This window comes from Lissotriton helveticus, chromosome 6, assembly GCF_964261635.1.
Source record: "Lissotriton helveticus chromosome 6, aLisHel1.1, whole genome shotgun sequence".
NCBI classification, from domain to species: domain Eukaryota; kingdom Metazoa; phylum Chordata; class Amphibia; order Caudata; family Salamandridae; genus Lissotriton; species Lissotriton helveticus.
In genome coordinates, this window is record NC_136067.1 from 1804438842 (window position 1) to 1804454007 (window position 15166).

The 15166-nt window shown below is 41.4% G+C and overlaps 1 protein-coding gene across 1 annotated transcript in view; it reads left to right on the top strand.

The window, feature by feature from the left end:
• HAAO (3-hydroxyanthranilate 3,4-dioxygenase) overlaps nt 1–8242 on the top strand; it is a 955259-nt gene extending 947017 nt beyond the window's left edge. Inside the window, exon 10 of the mRNA XM_078649691.1 lies at nt 7893–8242. Within this exon, the coding sequence (XP_078505817.1) occupies nt 7893–7977 (85 nt within the window). The 3' untranslated portion in view covers nt 7978–8242. The remainder of the gene's footprint in view (nt 1–7892) is intronic.
• The last annotated feature ends 6924 nt before the right edge of the window (nt 8243–15166 follow it).

Consider the following 15166-nt stretch of genomic DNA (forward strand, 5'->3'; position numbering starts at 1 on the left):
CACGCTTTGTTTCCATCTCGTGGTATACAAAGGAGCGGCATGATTGGATTTTGTTTAAAAACCACAATTCCCAGCAGCCCAGGCACTCCCGAGTCATTTCCGGGTTTCGTGCGTCACACGCCAGAGTTGTTGGCAGTGTGCGCGACCGTTTGAAGAAGCTCCGATTTATTTCCTAGGTAAGGGCTACTCCGCAGCGCATCTAATACGCTATTTGGCATCCACCTCAGCCCACTTCTAATGCAGTTGCCCGTTTTTTCTGTCCCCCCCCCTTTTTAGACTAAAGGTCACGGTGAAATTTGCATCACTGCATAGTGCAGTGTCATATACAGCGCCAAAGAGCGGTGGCTCAATAAAACCCTTCACGTTCTTGACCGGACACTTCGGATGTGTACCGGCCATCATTATTTAGGAGACCCATGAATGGGTAAGAACAGTCCCTTTGCTTTCAAGAAACTGACTTGTAACTTTCTGTTAGGACGCACTGGGCTAATTGTTTGAATTGTCCAATGTTGTTTTCCTTTTAGATGTGTATTTTAAACAGCCAGAATATCACACAAGTGTATTCTATTGAATCAAGGTAGGCGGCAGACGCCAGGCATTGGTGTTTTGTTCAAATATCTTTACTTAGTTAAAAGTGGTGGATTTACTAAGGTATATATATTTTTTCCTTTCAGAATATTTGTGGTCCTGATGAGAACCGGACAAAGGGTCCGGTTTGAAATGCGTCGACCTTGTTGTGTGTTTCCCTGTCAAAAAAACAAAAAAGGTTTTGTGAAAATTCACTAATACGACGTGTGGTTCATTTCTTGTTGTTTCTGTACGGAAAAACTTGTAAATAGAACTTTACCTGTACTTTTTTTCTTGAAATTAATATATTTACTATTTTGACGTGGGATCCAGTGTGTTTGGTGATTGTGTCAGGAGTAACTGTTTTGGTTGTGCTTTGGGATGTTGAAACGGAAGGGTAGTATTTGAGTGAATGAGGTGAAAGAGTGAATGAAGGTGTCTAAGTGAAGTTCGCATTTTGCTCTGCTGAATTTGTTTTATGTTTCTTTGATTTGTTTCTTGTTTCACACATATTTGTAAAGTGTTTGTGTTTTTTTTCGAATTATATCCAAAGGAGTTTGTAAATGAATAAATCAGACATTGGTGGATTAAAATTCCGGATGTATCTATATGTTTGATTCATATAGCATAAGCTCTAAGCAATGTTGGTAATTTTTTTTCAGTATTGGCAATTGTAGTGTTTGGTATATTGCATAGACTCAGCCTTACTGAGGTGCGTCAAGGCCCTTGGTTGTTTATTATTACAGGCCCACAAGTAGCATTAAATTTACCAGCCCTGGCACACTTAGTGTACTTTACTAGGGTCCTACTAGTAAATCAAATATGCCAATCAGGGAGTACCAATTATAGTAACAATTTACACAGGTAGCACTTGCACTTTGACACTGATCAGCAGTGGCACAGTGCCCAAAGCATCTGGCCAGCAAAAACGAAATCCAGCACAGAATCAAAAATACAGGTGGTAGAGGCAAAAAGTTAGTTGAAACCACACCAAGGAAGCCAGGTCTAACACCAAATATGAAAAAAAAGAAGAAAAAAAAGTAGAAGATATACTTTGATATGTCCTAACAGTAAAAACCCCATATCATCATTTTTACTGTGGAAAGGCTAGTAGCCCCATTGACAAGTACAGAGTTACAGGCTGGCATCTCAGTCCTGTTAGCTATTGAATGAGACTACTAAAGTGGGTATCTCATTAATCATGACTTCAAACCCAGGTTAATGCCCAGCTCAAACTTAATGTCACTTATGAGGAAATGCAACTTTTGGAAATTTGCCACACTGTTTCCCAGTTTCTCCAGTGGCCATTCACAGATGATGACCACCAGACATCCTTCGCCCTCCTGGTGAGGAGCTTGAATGACTCCCAAGTACAAGAACAATAATGGATGCCTGCTGCAGAGAGAGGTCTTCACATGAAGTCACAGAGGGTGATGGCCCAAAAGGCAAGCTTCCAAAGAGAAGCCACCTTTGATGGGCAAATGGCAACCAAACTGGAGAAGGGCTTCTCCTTTGTTTAGGTAGATGTGCTGGTGGCGAGAACAAAGATGGGAAATCAGTTGCTGAACCGGTTTGTCCGTGGGCTTGTAGCCCACCTGTAGGATGGACTACCAAGCTCCTCACGCAAAGAGAAGGGTTCAAAAATGTTGGGAGTGGGCAGAATAGGGCATTCTGGGATAGCTGGTTACCCCACATAGCCGGAAATCATCATAAGGTGGAAGGGAACCTGGTAACCTATTAGCTATTGACCTTTTTTTTTCTTCAGAGTTTTATATAGCGCAAACTCGACCCATAGGTATCAGAGCACTTTACATGAGCACCAGTTGTGTTACAGATGGGCACATTCATTTTTATTAGGCACAGGGATATTAAGTGATTTGCCCAGAATCATGAGATGTTGAGCATTCGCTACCGAGACTCGGACCCGGTTCACCAGATTCAAGGTCAACTGCCCTAGCTGTTTGGGATATAAATATGGCACCTAGACCTCAGACCGCCCTTCTGATACCTGGACCTTGCAAAGGAGGCTGAACCAACTGCTGGAATGCACCTGTTGCTCCTTGGGCTAGCAGAGAAAGGACTGTGTCTGTGGTGCCTGGCTCATGGAAAAGTCACTCCAGACCCCCAGACAGAAAAGGTGAACTCCCTGTTTCAGCACCAGGGCTGTAAAAGCGGACGTAGCCAATTACTGGTCAGTCAATAGCCTCATTAATCGAATCACCTCTGACCAGCGATGTGCAGCCAAGAAGACCACTCCTTGATACTCAAAAGTTGCATCCAAGTCTGCCGGACCCGGTGGAGTCACCAGAGTTCAGTTTGGTAGCAAAACATGGATACTAGCCCTCACCAAAGGAAAGCCCTGGACCTATTGTGACTGAAAACGTATAGTTCAGTCATAACTGGACAAAGAGGACTTTGAGAAATACCAATACCTGTGGCAATTGTCGAGCCACCTGAACCGTGGACTGAGTAATAACCTCTGAAAACCCCGTGTCAATCGCACTGCACCCACAGCATCCTGTATCCTCAGCATCAGGACCACTCCATTGAAGTCTATAGTGGTTCATACATAAAGTGTGGAACTGGGTTTCAGACTTCTTTAATAACCATGGAACTGTCCTAGTACTCCTTATTGACCCCTCTAGCTTTCTCTCTGTTGGAACTGGTGACCCAGTCCGGACTGAATAGTCAAACATAACACTTTAAAAGTTTTAGAAAGTTTCCTAATTTTAGGTTTACCAATGCTTGTTTGTGTTTTTAAGTAAAAGACAAAGATTTATGTATACCCTCCAGTGGATTTTTTAGTCTTGGTGTCTAAAAATTCATAAAATATAATCTATTTTTATAAATTGGTGTCAGATTTCTTTCTTATTTTGTTGTATATTGTGGCTAAATATTTTACACGTGTTTAAGTCTTGCTGCTCAAGACCACAGCTACACAGCGATGAGCTAGACATTTCACAAACAGGCCTCACTGGACCCAAGAAGGTTTTGTGAGCGTGTTACATGTGAGGTCTCACAACCATACTGTATACCACACCACAATTCTCACACATCTCTGCTCTCCTTTCTTGGCAGCCCCAATTAGATAAGGAACTAAAATATTTCTAAGCACTGAAATTGAAGTTCGTACTTAGCTTTTCTATCCTTCTCTTGAATGTGTTTAATCAGTATCTTGTCTCAAAAGCTGCAGACATATGGTATATCTTGATTTGAACTTACATTTTCCCCACCTTCTATTACAAAGGACAACATTTACATTAGACTCCTTGAAATCAGGCAGACTAATTTCACCACCTGCATATCCAAACCACCCCCTCTCTGTCATTCAGTATTCTGGTTACTCACAGTTTCCTATCCTGCGGGAGTTTCATAATTAGATCCTCCTAAAAGCTATCCACCCCCTCACCAGAGTCAATCTACATGTCTCCCCTAAATTTTACAGAACCTTTCTGGCACTTCATAATGATGTCTCTTATCTTTGCCAGCATCACTGCATTTCTCCTTATTCTTTATAATATAGTTAATTATGAATCATCTAGTTCTGGCATAGTATTTCCACAATCATATAACTCAAGATGATCTTCTTTCATCATTGTCATCTGCCTTTGGACCCTTAGAAAACAGAAGTTCCTTGACTTGGCAAAGACTTGAGCTATGTCTTGCAGGCTAAAGTCACTCTCCAATCAGTAGAGGGCCACCCAACTGACATGTTTTTGCTTAGAGTGGGCCCCTCAGTTTCTGGCCACGGTCTATTTCCTTCAGTTCCTGAAGTTGAGAACCACTAATGGTTCCATTATTTGGTTCCTTGTTTCAGCGGAATCCCAACCTGGGTTTCAGTACCTCTGAGAGCCACAGTAAGTACTCTTACAACTGGCTATGAAGCAGGCCCATATTGACTGCTGCTACCTGACCTTTCCATTAATCCCACTTCCATATGAGAATATCCAGTGGTTATCTTTCCACATGATGACATGCTGGGAAACACTCAAGACTGCCTTTCACGTTTATTTCAATCCTGTCTTCAATGTGCACAGTTTAATCATTTACACTCACCTGCACCATTGTCTCACCCATTGACAGACAACCAAAAAGTAACTCAACATGTGTTGTCACGTCCCAGGATGGTTTCACATCAGTCAATGTGTACATTGAAAGCTGTGTGACGAGGCAATCCGGACGATTTGGTGCTATCCAGGCTGAGGCTCTGCTGCTGAGATAGCTTTTCTGGAATTCTTCTATCCCATTCCCTGATGTACCACCTTTGCTCTATAATGACCATTTAACAAGTGGTCGAGCATGATCAACTTTGTAGGCCACTTTAGAATCATATTTACTTCTATTTATGGTTTTTTTAAAACTCCATTCCTCTATTCATATCTGCCTCTACAAAACGGTAATAGAGTGCTTGGAATACAAGGAAATACAAATTCGGAGAACCACAGACAATTATTGCCCAGGCTAGATGCAGAAAACAAAAAAACGATCCACTTGCTGCTTAAAAAAATTAAAATCAAGCAATGAAAACATATTTCTCAAATGCTAATAATAAAGTGCTAATATTCTAGTATATTCATTAAACGTTCTCACTTTTAAAAACATATTTATTTGTTAAAGGTAGTATCAAGTTACATAGTTCAACTTTAATGTTATTAGCAAGAATTAGGTCCCTAGCAACTTATAATATGTACATGTGCATATATATGTTTGAGCTGCAAGTGAGGTCTTTGACAGTGTGCAATAAATTCAGATTGTTCAAGTTAACCAGTAAGTGTATGTGCGCATGTCTGTGTGTGCGTGCTTGCGTGTGTGTTTGGTATAAGTCATATAAAGATATCAAATAACATATCATTCGGGGAGATGTATTCCACCTGAGAATTGTCCATGGCAGCAAATGGGCAAAAGGTAACCATTGGTAAGCAAAAAAAAAATCCATTGGAGAAATAGAAGATTTCGAAAATACACTTAGGGATTGTGTATTGTGACATAAATGTGTTTATACAGGGGGTCTAAGCATTCAGTTTTAAGTCCTTTAGATAAATATTGATTGGGAACTCAAATATTGTTGTTACTCTTTTACAGTAGGGGTTCCAGGCTTTTGTGTCATTAAGGGTTCTTTACTGGCTAGATATGCATCCACAAGGGTTCAAGTGTAGGAGATTCAATATCAAGTGTGTTCTGGTAAACATTATTATTCCAATAGCAGTGCCATACCAGTATTCTGAGCAAATGTAGGCCTCAGAGTTGCAAAAGTGCAGGTTACCAAGACTTTTAATTCGTTCAAGGCCGAGATTTATCTGAAAGAGATGCCTATCCTACAACAGTTACCAGTTTACTTGAAAATGTTGCAACCCTAGTGTTCCTCTATCTGTTATTCGAGTGGCTCTCAGATGGGGAAAGCGATTGTAGCTTCATTTTAGGAAGACCATAGAGTAGGGCCTTGCCACACTAAAGTGTGAGAGGCTCGGGGCCTTATTACAAGTTCAGGAGTCTGACCACCAAAGGACAATGTCCATGCCCGCTAAGAGACCACTGCGCCTGTGGTTTTCCGAATGGTGTATTATGAGTTTCCAGAGGGGCAGAGGTATGGCAGTGGTAGTCTTGCAGCGGTGGGCAATGTATTTCAATATATATCGATGCCTGTGTGTACATTCCGACTGCATATGTGTTGAATACACAACAAATGCATTATATTTGTGGAAAATTGCCACCTACCCATTGCCGGAGTCAGACCCACATGTTGGAAGTTCCGGTAATGGGTACATGGTACCAAAGCACTTGCCTGTATTTCACCTAAGATGGTGTCGTATTTCTTGGGGTGAAGATGCTTCTGTGTAGGGGGGACCTAGAGAAAGGGACCCAAGTCAGAATCTGTTCGGAACAACTGGAAAGGGATAAGCATGCACCCCAATTCCTTTGTTTCCACTGACTTTTAGGCGGCGGTCCGACCACCACAGTCGGCTCATCAGGAGGTCAACTCATAATACGAATGGCGGTGTTGCACCTCTGTACCGCCCAATGGAGGATTCCTTCCACACAACGAGACCCCAACAGTCGGCAGTGTGCTGGAAGTGGCGGCAGTCCAGCCACAGTCTTTGCACAGCCAATCTGCCCAACTCGTAATATGGCAGACAGCTCACCGCTGTCAGACCACTGCCACCGGGAACTCATAATAAGTCCCATAGACTATTGCTCTGAAGTTAATTTCTCAGAGCAGGATCATACTGGGATATAAAATAGCCCTGAGCATCAAAATTAAAGTAGCCCCTATTTGCGAATCTATTAGCTAAAAAAGTGGCCACATTTGGGGCACAAGTTTTGAACTTCTAAAGACAAGTTCTGTGTGTGTTTTGCAAAGATATGGGTGACTGCAGGATTTGCTTTTGGTATCAGCTGGGAGATGAACCAATCCAAGTTGAATTTGAAGACCAAACATTGAATTTGTGATTCTCTCTTTCAAAAGGCAAACCAGGGGAATTTGTTTCTAAACCTGGAACATTTGTAGTGTAATTTGCACAGACTCAAAACATGCATATTATCTGTCATATATCAAGTAATGGACATGTAAACCACTTAAGTGATACATTTTGTGATGTTGTACAGACGGTACTAGGGTTGCTACATGGCTCCCATAAGGGGTAGTTTGAGCGAGTCTACCTCCCTCCCCCGAGAGCTGATCATGGTTCTTTTCAAAAGAATGACCAGGGTTCCACATACAAATTGTAGCTAGCATGCCAGCCTAATTGGAGTTTTTCATGCGTGCACTCATACCAGATCTTTTGGGGGCGTAAGCGGGATTTAGCACATCTTGTAAAGGTGCGGTTTCAGACTACTTCAAACTTTGCTGGAGCTCACTCTGTGCATGTATGGATGGTCATGTAATATTTGTAATTACATATTACACTTTAGTGTATGATGGTACTATGGCCAAACTTGTTCCTTCTTGGGACGATTTATATTTAGACCTGGTTAGGGCCAAGGCTTTGCACCTGATCATCACTCAAAAACCGGGCATTAGAGTCTCAGGTACATTTTGGCACTATTGATGCACACCTTTTGTGCTGCTTTCTCATGCTGGTGTTATTCTGATGCAAACAATCACCATAGAAGGCATAACTTGCATTGAACTTGCAATCAGCATAGTAATAATAATGTTTCGGTGCTAAAGTCCTTCTGTGCCTGGGTCTTAAAGATGCTTCATGTTATTGTTTCACACCATTTGCTTAAAATGCATGTCTTGACGATTCAATTGTACCCCATTCCAGTTGTGCATTTATATTGTAGGGCACAACTTTAACTCTGCCTCTTGTTTCCCATTTGTACAGGTATCACTGGAAAAGAGGAGAAGGATGCGTTGCTTTCCACATCACCCAGAATCCTGCACGGAAGGCACCCTATGCCGAACAGTAAAAAGATTTATCGAAACACAAGAGCAACCTGTGAACTGGGTAATAGCTAATCAGCTTCAGCACAATCATTCACAAGGAACTCATTTTAAACAAGGTTTTTTAAATTTAGCAACTTGATCAAAGGACTAAAATGAGAATGATACAACCAATCTGTTCAAATTAATTTGCACATTTCAGTGTCCCCTTGATTCTTTAACTGGAGAAAAGTAGCCGGAAAAAATATTTTTAACACTCACTTCATGCGAAGTGGGTGATTTGTTTTGCAAGTACAAAATTCTTAGTAAAAGCATACACTCTCAAAACACAACATATATTGATACTATTTACAAACTTATAAAAGAAATAAGGGAAAGTGACTTATAAACGGCCTTTTTTTTAAATAATCACTTTCAGCCTGATTCATCAAGCTAAATTGCACTCGCAAAGGGCAAGATTCTCAGAATCGTGCCTTTTGCGAGTGCAATTTTTGCATTTGGGATTCATCATCCCAAATGCAAAATTCGCTATTTGAGAATTCGCACATTTGCGAAGAATTGCATTTAAGGAATCTCTATTTGAGATTCCTTAAATGCAATTCATGAAGCATTTTAAAATTGCGAAAATGCAATTTTGGGCCGCTATTTACCGAGAGGTCAGACCTCTCGGTAAATAGCAAAAACTTAGAAAAATGCATCTAAATGCATTTTTCTAAGTTGCATGTTACACACACACATGTCCTTTGGACATGTGTGTGCGCAACACCAATGTAGATTACATTTCAGGGGTGCTACAGGGTGTCCTTTGGACACCCCTGCACCCTTGAAATCGCATCCTTATTTGCGATTAGCTAATTGCTAATCGCAAATAAGGAATAACTCCCCATTCATTCCTATGGGCCTGTATGCCTCCCCTTTCATTCCCCATAGGAATGAATGGGGAGTTATTCCTTATTAGCGATTAGCAATTAGCTAATCGCAAATAAGGAACATGTAGGAATCGCAATATTTTTTGCAATTCCTACATGAATCCCGTTTTGCAAGTCCCTATGAATCGCTATTAGGGGCTCGCAAAACGGGAGAATGATGAATCAGGCTGTAGTGTTTTATCTCATGTTGGTTATGGTCACTTCACTGGGGTCATATAAGTCAATTTCCCTTATTTCGTTTATACGCATGTTAATAGTATCAATATATGTTGTGTTTTGTGAGTGTAGGCTCAAGAATCAAGGAAACACTGAAATGTGCAAATTCATTTGAACAGATTGTATCATTCTCATTTTAGGACGCTGATCGAGTCATTGCAAAAATCTGATATTTTCTAAAGTGAAAAAGTCTTGTTTAAAATGTGTTCTTTTTGAACGATTGTGCTGAAGCTGATGAACAGTAAAGAGAGTCAGGACAATTACGCATCTTTGAATCTGAAGCACAATTATTATCACTAGCAGTATATAGCCTGCATGCATCATGCACACGAGCACGATTTACAGTATCCTTTGTGTTTCAATATCTGTTTCAGAGCGTTGGCATAAATCACCTTCCTATATGTAACTATACGTTGAACTTTACAAGACAGATGACTTAAATAAACTATTCAGTGCAGGGATACTTGTAGTGTAATCTGGAATAATCTTTTAAATTGACAACCGACATCAGTTTTCTGAATATTGGATGCACTTTTCCAAAGTGTACTAATTTCTGTTTTTGGCATTATTTCACAAGAGTAAATACTAGGACATTCAAAACAATTCTCAGTTCAGAACGACTCATAAATTGTCTTATTTAAACCTACTGTATATATCCTTTTACTTTTGGACGGATGATTACTTTTGCACAAATAAAATCTGCTATTTTATCTAAGTGGGCATTCTAAAAAAATACATGCTTTGTGTTTTTTTTAAGATACTAAATTGTATACTGAGTCACAGCTCAATCGTATGCAACACAATTGAGCCGGTGAATGCAAAGGACTATCCCCCAGATTCATCAAGAACACATTTTACTAATCCTTAATAGCGAAAAATACCGATTCGCTATTAAGGAATAGCAAAATGCTATGCATCATGAAATCACAAAAAAAATAGCGATATCTAATAATTCCTTAATTGCGACTCGCAAATTGCGAGTCGCACTTAAGAAATATCTCTCCATTCATTCCTATCGGCCTAGAGGTCCATAGGAATGTATGGGAAGACAATCTCAATTTGCTAATCGCAATTAGCGATGCGCAAAGTGAGATTGCGATTTCAAGGGTGCAGGGGTGTCCAAAGGACACCCTGTTGCACCCCTGAAATTGATGTGTGCACATATGTTGCACACACACATGCCCTTAGGGCATGTGTGTGCGCAACATGAAACTTTGAAAAGTGAACTTTAGTGCATTTTTCAAACTTTTTGCAAATTACCACGAAGTTGTACTTCATGGTAATTTGCGTGCCCTAATAGCGAATTCGCTATTTTTTTCACTTTCATGCATTGCATTTAAGAAATCACAATTTGAGATTCCTTAAATGCAAAGAATTGCAATTTAGCGAATTCTTAATTAGCGATTTTTGCATTTGGGATGATGCATCCCAAATGCAAAAATACCGCTCACAAAGGGCCAATGAGCCGTTGCTTTAGAATCACGTGGCTTACTATGCCTTAGGCTGTGGATAGGTCCAGAAGGACCGACGCAGCCTTGCCACCCTTATCCGTTATATCTAAGAATGGGCGGATTTTGCGGATCCACGATCCACGGATTTGCGGATCGTGGATCCGCAAAATCGGCGGAATTTGCGGATTTGCGGATCCGCGGATTTGGGCAGATGAATGAGTCACTGATTTTGAGCTTCAACTAGTTCCAGCGACCATGTGTGTGTTATGCAATCGCCCCGAGGGGGGCAGGGCTCCCTTGGGTGAGCTGTCCATCATAGTGGGTCAATGGCGGGAAGACGGTGCACACCGCGAGTGTGTGGGCGGGGCTTCCATGCGAGTGCACAATCATGCCTCTTGTGTGTTTAAAAGGTCTGATACCGATCAGAGCAGTAGATGAAGAGACAGAAGCTCCTGGTCACAGGAACAGTAAAGGGATTGCGCTCGTGAAAGTCAAGGATGCAAAGGCTTCTATCCAGCATCACAGCTGATTTTCGATGGTACATTTGGGAAGAAGGCACACCTGCCCAGCCTCGATGACGCGCACGATTGTTTTTGGGCAGATGAATGAGTCACTGAATTTGAGCTTCAACTAGTTCCAGCGACCATGTGTGTGTTACTATGCAATCGCCCCGAAGGGCGCAGGGGTCCCTTGGGTGAGCTGTCCATCATAGTGGGTCAATGGCGGGAAGACGGTGCACACCGCGAGTGTGTGGGCGGGGCTTCCATGCGAGTGCACATGCCTCTAGTGTGTGTAAAAGGTCTGAGACCGATCAGAGAGCAGTAGATGAAGAGACAGACCCTCCTGGTCACAGGAACAGCAAAGGGATTGCGCTCGTGAAAGTCAAGGATGCAAAAGCCTCTATCCAGCATCACAGCTGTTTTTCGACGGTAGATTTGGGAAGAAAAGAAAGCACACCAGCCTGGCCTGTTGTAACTATTTTACGATGGCGCCGGCAAGCTGCCAGCGCCATCCTAAAATAGTTACTAAATTAGCTTCAACAGGAAGCTCTAATAGATAAAATCGAGCACCTGCTTTATTTTATCTATTAGAGCTTCCTGTTGAAGCTAACTTAGTAACTATTTTAGGATGGCGCTGGCAGCTTGCCGGCGCCATCGTAAAATAGTTACAACAGGCCAGGCTTCAACTTTTGCCCCCGGATCCGCCGCTCGCGGATTTGCGAATTCTCGGTAAATTCGCGGGAGTTCGCGGATCGCGAATTTACCGAAAATTCGCAAAATCAGCGAGCGGAACAGATTTTGCGCTCATACTTAGTTATATCCCTGGTCTCCTCAGTGACTGCAACCAGCGCTGTTTCAGTGCTAAGAAGTTCCTAATATTTATGTGATAAATCAATCTGGTCAAAAATAAAAACAAACAACTATGCAAACAGAGCAAAATAAAAAAATAAATAGAGATAGCCTTGCATAAACAGACCAATACACCTACAGCGGCCCCACACATAGAGTAACAGAAAAATAGGCACCCCTGCTTACAGACCTATAGGCACCGATACACATAGATCACACAGGCCAAGAACGATGTTATGTTGTTTCCGTGTTTATTGTTTTACGCTGCTCAAATGCCTTTTCAAAGTGCTAGAACTAACAAGACAGTAGAAAGATGGGAAGAGTGTGATTGAGAGAGGAGCCTTTTGAATGCATTGATTTTACCCAAAACCATGTTGCAACTGGTAGTACTTCTTAGGTGTCTGGTAATCGAGGAGGACGTGAAGGAGGAAGACTGAGAAGGGAAGAGCAAGAGAGGGTAGCATTATACATCGGGGCAGAGATTATGAGAAGTCGAAGTATGATGGAGAGTTAGAAATGGTACATGGTTAGGGGCCAATGTATGGCAGTCAGAGCCAGATAACCATGTCTACAAACCAACACAAAGAGGTTGACAAACATAGACATCCATATGCACCATAGAGGGATGAGAGGAAAAATCAATTACCCAACCTCCCAATCTGTAGCACACAACACATCAGGATTAATGAATAAAGGAATAGTCACTATCTTCGACCTGCTGATAAGGAAGTAATGACCTCACCTGCATGTCGTGACAGGCTTCTTCATAGGACATACCTCACACCCAATGCGCATTAAGAGACAGGCTTCCTTAATAGAAATTTTAAGTAAAGGCAGGAAAGAAATCACATGAATTTTCCCAACAAATGGAGTACAAAGGAAACAAAGGTAATGAATAAATAACACGAAAAAAAAACGTAAACAACTGTTCACAGTATGAGGAGTTATGAATTCCTAAGTAAAATGTCCAAAAAATACCCACCCAAAATGAAAAATCCAAAGGTATACAGCAAAATGTGGTAGAACGGTTCCTAGATACCATATGTGGCTGACTGGTAATGAAGCAGGAATTGGTCAAGGCTGCTGATTTGCCTCACTCAAGCACTGTGGAGAACCAGTACCTTTTGTTGCTGACCAGTGATGGAGCGAGGGTTGGGTATGGATAAATGTTTCATCTCGTTCAACAGTTTTACCGTGAAGCTTTTTCAGAGCTCCAAATACATCAGTTGGGCGAGGCAGAAAGCTGCAGACTAAGAGGATTACAAGAAGTGAGGCACCTTTTTTTGTGATCCTGCAGTTACCACATAATTTGCATTAAAAAGGTTCAAATTGGGTTAATCGTGGAAAAAAGCCTGCTGAAGATGTGATTTTCAGGTAAGTTTGGCACCTTGTTTGAGGGTAAAGCACATGCAGTGGTCCGGGTTTAGCAGCCCTTGCGCCCAGAAATTTAAATATGCCATCAGTCTGGTCCCAAAAAAGACTCAGGGAGACTACAGAAAAATGGCAGCTTTCTTCAATATCCCAGTATTGGAACAGTCATAAGCCTTGAATAGTATCATGCTCTGATATCCCAATGCCGAGAAATTTACAGGGCTTTTATGTTGCACCTCTCCGTTAACCTGCCCAGAGTACTATTATCAAAAGGCATATGCCTGTTTAAAAAAAAATATATATATATATAAAGGTTCCAATTCTCTGTCCCATATTCTGTTCTTCTCAATCACTTTACTTTCCTGTTACCTTGCATTTCTTTCTCTCATCTGTATATTTCTTTCTGGCTTTATCTCTTATCACTCTTTCCTCCTCTCTGTCATTACGTCCCCATTTTTTAGTTTATCGCCATCCATCCCTGTGCAGCACTCTCTTCATCCTGGTCAATAATCTCACACCAAAAGCAGGAGCAAACGTTATCCCTAAAGGCTCACATTATAATCATAGCCTTAACACTGATTTGAGTTGAAAAAGGAGTTTCACGCTAAATAGGTGTTATAACCCTTGCAGCATTACTGCATGCAGAAATGATTCTGTAATAGTTCCAGATAGACACCCATAGTGGAATTAGTCCTGAAATTCAGGACTATCATGCTGAAATCCCTGATTTTACGTTATTCTTCACTTATTCCTAGTAGTCTAAATACTAGCGTGGAATCCTCCAGTAATACTGTACCAATTGTCAAAACTCTAAATATTAGTCATTCAGAGTGTGGCATTACCTTCTCACAATTACCACAGACATTGTAAAGCATGTCTATGTGCTATGGGTTTTAACCGCCTGTGAGACTTATGCCTTCATAACACTGGTTCCATCGTAACAATGGTTCCATCATTTATTCTTACCCAGATGGACCTACAAATGTCAAACAATGGGTAAAAGCATGTTTCCCCATATTTATGTGAGGGCAGCTCTATAAATTGTGGGCAACAGCAAATGTTGAAGAATCCCACATTTCTACACCCCCTCTGATAAATATGAAATCCACAACAGACAGGAAAGGCCCAAAATCGCAACCACGTCCATGAACAAAGAGAACGGGAAAATATTGAGATCATGTTAATGGTAGATGGCTGCTGTTTTTGAGTCAAGGGTTAGCGATCACCCGATAAACTATTTCAAATTCAAGCATTTTTGAAAACTAGAGACATGGGGGATGTGACTTGCCTGGATCTGGACAGGTTTTCTTACTCTTAATACCTTGCTAATATTAAACTATGGGTAAAGAAATCACAATTTCCTAATGTACACGTGATGGAAAACTCTTGAATTTATGGTCAACAGCAAATGTCCTATCATCCTTTCCCACAGCTCCTGTGATAAAAATGCGACTGTAGATGTGTGTGCTTACCTTTCATAGAGGAAACACTCAAAATCACAACCATTTTAAGGGACTCTGAGATAGGAGAACATGGAGACAGTTAGATGACAGCCGGCTGCACGCAGTAGGTGGGAATGTTTCTGCCTGATCTGTCCCTATTGGGGTTATAAAATGCACCCTGCGTGCCATGCTCCATTTTGCTGAGGCAGCAATCAAGCAGCCAACTGGATAATCAAGCTTTCTGGTACAAAGTGAATCACTCAGTTTTCTCCACCCATCATCCACTGGATGGCTTCCTGACGCTTGGCAAATTTCTTAATGGCTTTTACCCACTAAATCAGTGGGCAAAATTAGGGGTAGAGAGGAGGTGACCCCGATGCCAGAGAGGAGCTATATCATCCATTTCTATGCTCTGGGGAGTCTAGGACTTTTTCCCACACCCAGAGGGAAGATTGAG